This window comes from Merops nubicus, unplaced genomic scaffold (assembly GCF_000691845.1).
Source record: "Merops nubicus isolate BGI_N331 unplaced genomic scaffold, ASM69184v1 scaffold46625, whole genome shotgun sequence".
NCBI classification, from domain to species: domain Eukaryota; kingdom Metazoa; phylum Chordata; class Aves; order Coraciiformes; family Meropidae; genus Merops; species Merops nubicus.
Genome location: NW_008609779.1, coordinates 1 through 2,587, shown reverse-complemented (window position 1 = coordinate 2,587; position 2,587 = coordinate 1). Strand labels below are relative to the sequence as shown.

The following is a 2,587-nucleotide window of genomic DNA, read 5'->3' as shown; positions in this document are numbered from 1 at the left end:
TGGGGAGAAGTCGAGGACCCCGTCCACGTGCAGGGCGCAGAGGGTCCCGTTCCCCGTGCCCACCACGGTGGTGGTGCTGTTGAGGGCAAGGCTCGGCCTCTCCTTCTCTGTGCAGGGGCTGTCGTAGACGCTGCTCAGCGACACGCTCTTGCGGTAGCCCGTGGGCCAGCAGGGATGGGAGACTGTTGGTAGGTAGCCCTGAGCCTGCCGGAGAAGCCATGCCCAGGGTGCATGAGCCGTGCCACTGCCCTGGCTGACCTGGCATGGCACAGCAGCCCTGGCATGGCACAGCTGCCCTGGCACCGCTGCCTGCTCCCATGTCCCCGCTGGCAAGATGCGGAGGAGCCTGGGCAGCGGGACACAGAGCTGGCAGTTGCCACAAGGGTCTTGAGGTGGCTGGGGATGTTCTTGGCTCTGGCCAGGAGGTGTGACACCTTATGGAGAGGGCTGGAGGAAGCCCTGGGACCACAGGAGAGGGTTGGGGGCAAAACCTGAGTTGGCTGGGAAAGGTGTGCAGCCAGCCCCACGGGGCTTTAATAGACCAGGGCTGGGGGACACCCCTGCAGAAACACCAGTGTGAGGAGAACACTGTGGGGTAACTACAGCCAGCAGCCCTGTCAAACACATGCTGGTACCTGGAAGAGCTTTGAGAGCAGCCTCTTGAGGACCTGGTCCCTGCCGTAGCAGAGGAAGCTGTGGGTGTACACTTTGTACGTCTGGCCGTACAGCTTCAGCATCACCTCGTTTCTGAGGTCTTCAATGGTATCCTTGGTTTCAAAGGTGATCTGTGTGGAAGCACCCCCAAAGTCCATGGCCCCCAGGGTCTTCTTCTGGGGCTGGATCCATTCGCCGAGCCACCCACGCTGAGCAAGGAAGACAAGAGCAGGGTGTAGGGACGCGGTGAGCTGCGGGACAGCCCGGTCAGCACAGCCCACCACGACCCCCTGCCCACCTTGATGAAGTTCTCCAGGAGGTAGTTGGCGGTGACCCAGCCGAAGACCCCTTCCTCTTCCCCCGACAGGATCTTTGCCCCCCGGAAGTCGAAGGGGTAGGACCTCAGCGTGTCTGCCACGGCGCTGAGCACGGCGTCTGCAGCCTGCAGGTTGGAGATGCTGCGGGAGAGGGCAGAGTGGCAGGGCTGTGCCAGGGGGCCACGAGCAGAGCCCCTGCTGCCCGCCAGCCCTTGGAGCCCAGCCCCGCCACAGCACACAGGGTGGGAGGGTCCTCGCCTGAGTATCTGTAGGGGTGCCCCCGTAAAGCCCAGGTGATTCCCCTTGCCTTGAGGCAGGTGGCAGGGGTGGAGATGTGCTCCCCTCTCCTGAGCTGGGGCTGGGCGAGGGGGGCACAACTGCCTCCTCTGTGTGGTTTTTGGGAGGTGGTTATTCTCACTGTGACCCATCAGGCTGGGTGCAGGGGGGCTTTCCTCCCAGCTAGCTGAAAAGATGGGATGGGCTGTGCCCATGCTGGCCCCACAGCAGCCCCCTCAGCCAGGGGTGTGCTGGCTGAGGCCTGCAGAGCATCTCACTGTGTCCTCTGCAAAGGACATGGAGCTGGGCAGCGGGGGGAGTCAGGAGCTTTGCCTGGCAAAGGGGCAACTCTGCAGATGTCCTTCACCATCTCCAACCCTGCCACGGGTGGCAATGTGGCAAGGTGGCATGGCAGGGCCCCCCTGGCAGCGGCTGAGGCCGGGCAGCTGGCACGGCAGGGCAAGCACTCACTTGAGCAGGCGCATGCCAGCCGTGGCACCCAGGTAGAGCGGGGTACCCGCCTGCTTCTCCCTGGGCACATCTCTCAGGGCCTGGTTCAGGCAGTGCACCAAGCTCGTCCCAGCAGCCAGAGGGTTGGAGCTGTAGCTGGAGATGCCAGGACCTGCAGAGAAGAAGCGGCATTGCTCCCTGTGGGTGGTGGGATGATGCTCAGGTGATGCTTTGCCCCTCCCAGGCTGTTCAAAAGGCAAATGCTGCAGATTTCTGTGGGCACTGAGCCACCCAGAGTCCAGCCACATCTCCCTGCCCACGCCGTGTCCCCCACTGGCTGACAGCCTGGGAAAGGTTGCTTCAGTGGAGGATGGAAACCCAGCGCCTGCTCCTCACCAGGTGGGGCAGGGAGCTGAGCTGCTTCCTGGCAGTTCAGAGCGTGCCAGGAGAAGCTGAACCACAGGCACGCATGGCTGCAGCCCTTGGGGGCAGGTGGGGGAGGTTTGGAGAACAGAGCTGACCCCTTATAACACCTCACTGTGCTGGTGAATGCGGGGGGGAGGCAGCTGGGCATGGCAGGGGCACTCACACCACCACGGTGCCCTGCCCGCAGGGGAGGTGACAGACCCTGCCACCAGGCAGTGGCCCCAGGGGACTCGACAGCCCTTACCCTCCACGTCGCACATGCTGTGCTCACTGACCACCCCGGTGTCGTTCTCCTTGTCTGCAGGCCACTTGTAGATGAACAGGGCTGTGTGGGAGGAGCCGGCGTCCAGCACGATGCCATACTGTGAGGAGGGGGCAGCGGGTCAGGCCAGGAGCCCCCCAGCTGCCCCGGGGTGGCCCGAGGGAGGTGCTGGGATCAAGGACCCGCTGTGGCTGGCTGGTCC

General features: G+C 64.0%; 1 protein-coding gene across 1 annotated transcript in view; it reads right to left on the bottom strand.

Moving 5' to 3' along the window:
* Positions 1-2,491, bottom strand: part of ENTPD2 (ectonucleoside triphosphate diphosphohydrolase 2) — a gene marked incomplete at its 5' end in the record, with an annotated part of 3,999 nt that extends 1,508 nt beyond the window's left edge. The window contains 5 exons of the mRNA XM_008940682.1: positions 1-204; positions 636-863; positions 953-1,112; positions 1,719-1,869; positions 2,368-2,491. The exon at positions 1-204 is cut by the window's left edge and continues 96 nt beyond it. Coding sequence (XP_008938930.1) covers positions 1-204; positions 636-863; positions 953-1,112; positions 1,719-1,869; positions 2,368-2,491 — 867 coding nt within the window. The remainder of the gene's footprint in view (positions 205-635; positions 864-952; positions 1,113-1,718; positions 1,870-2,367) is intronic.
* Between the last annotated feature and the right edge of the window lie 96 nt (positions 2,492-2,587).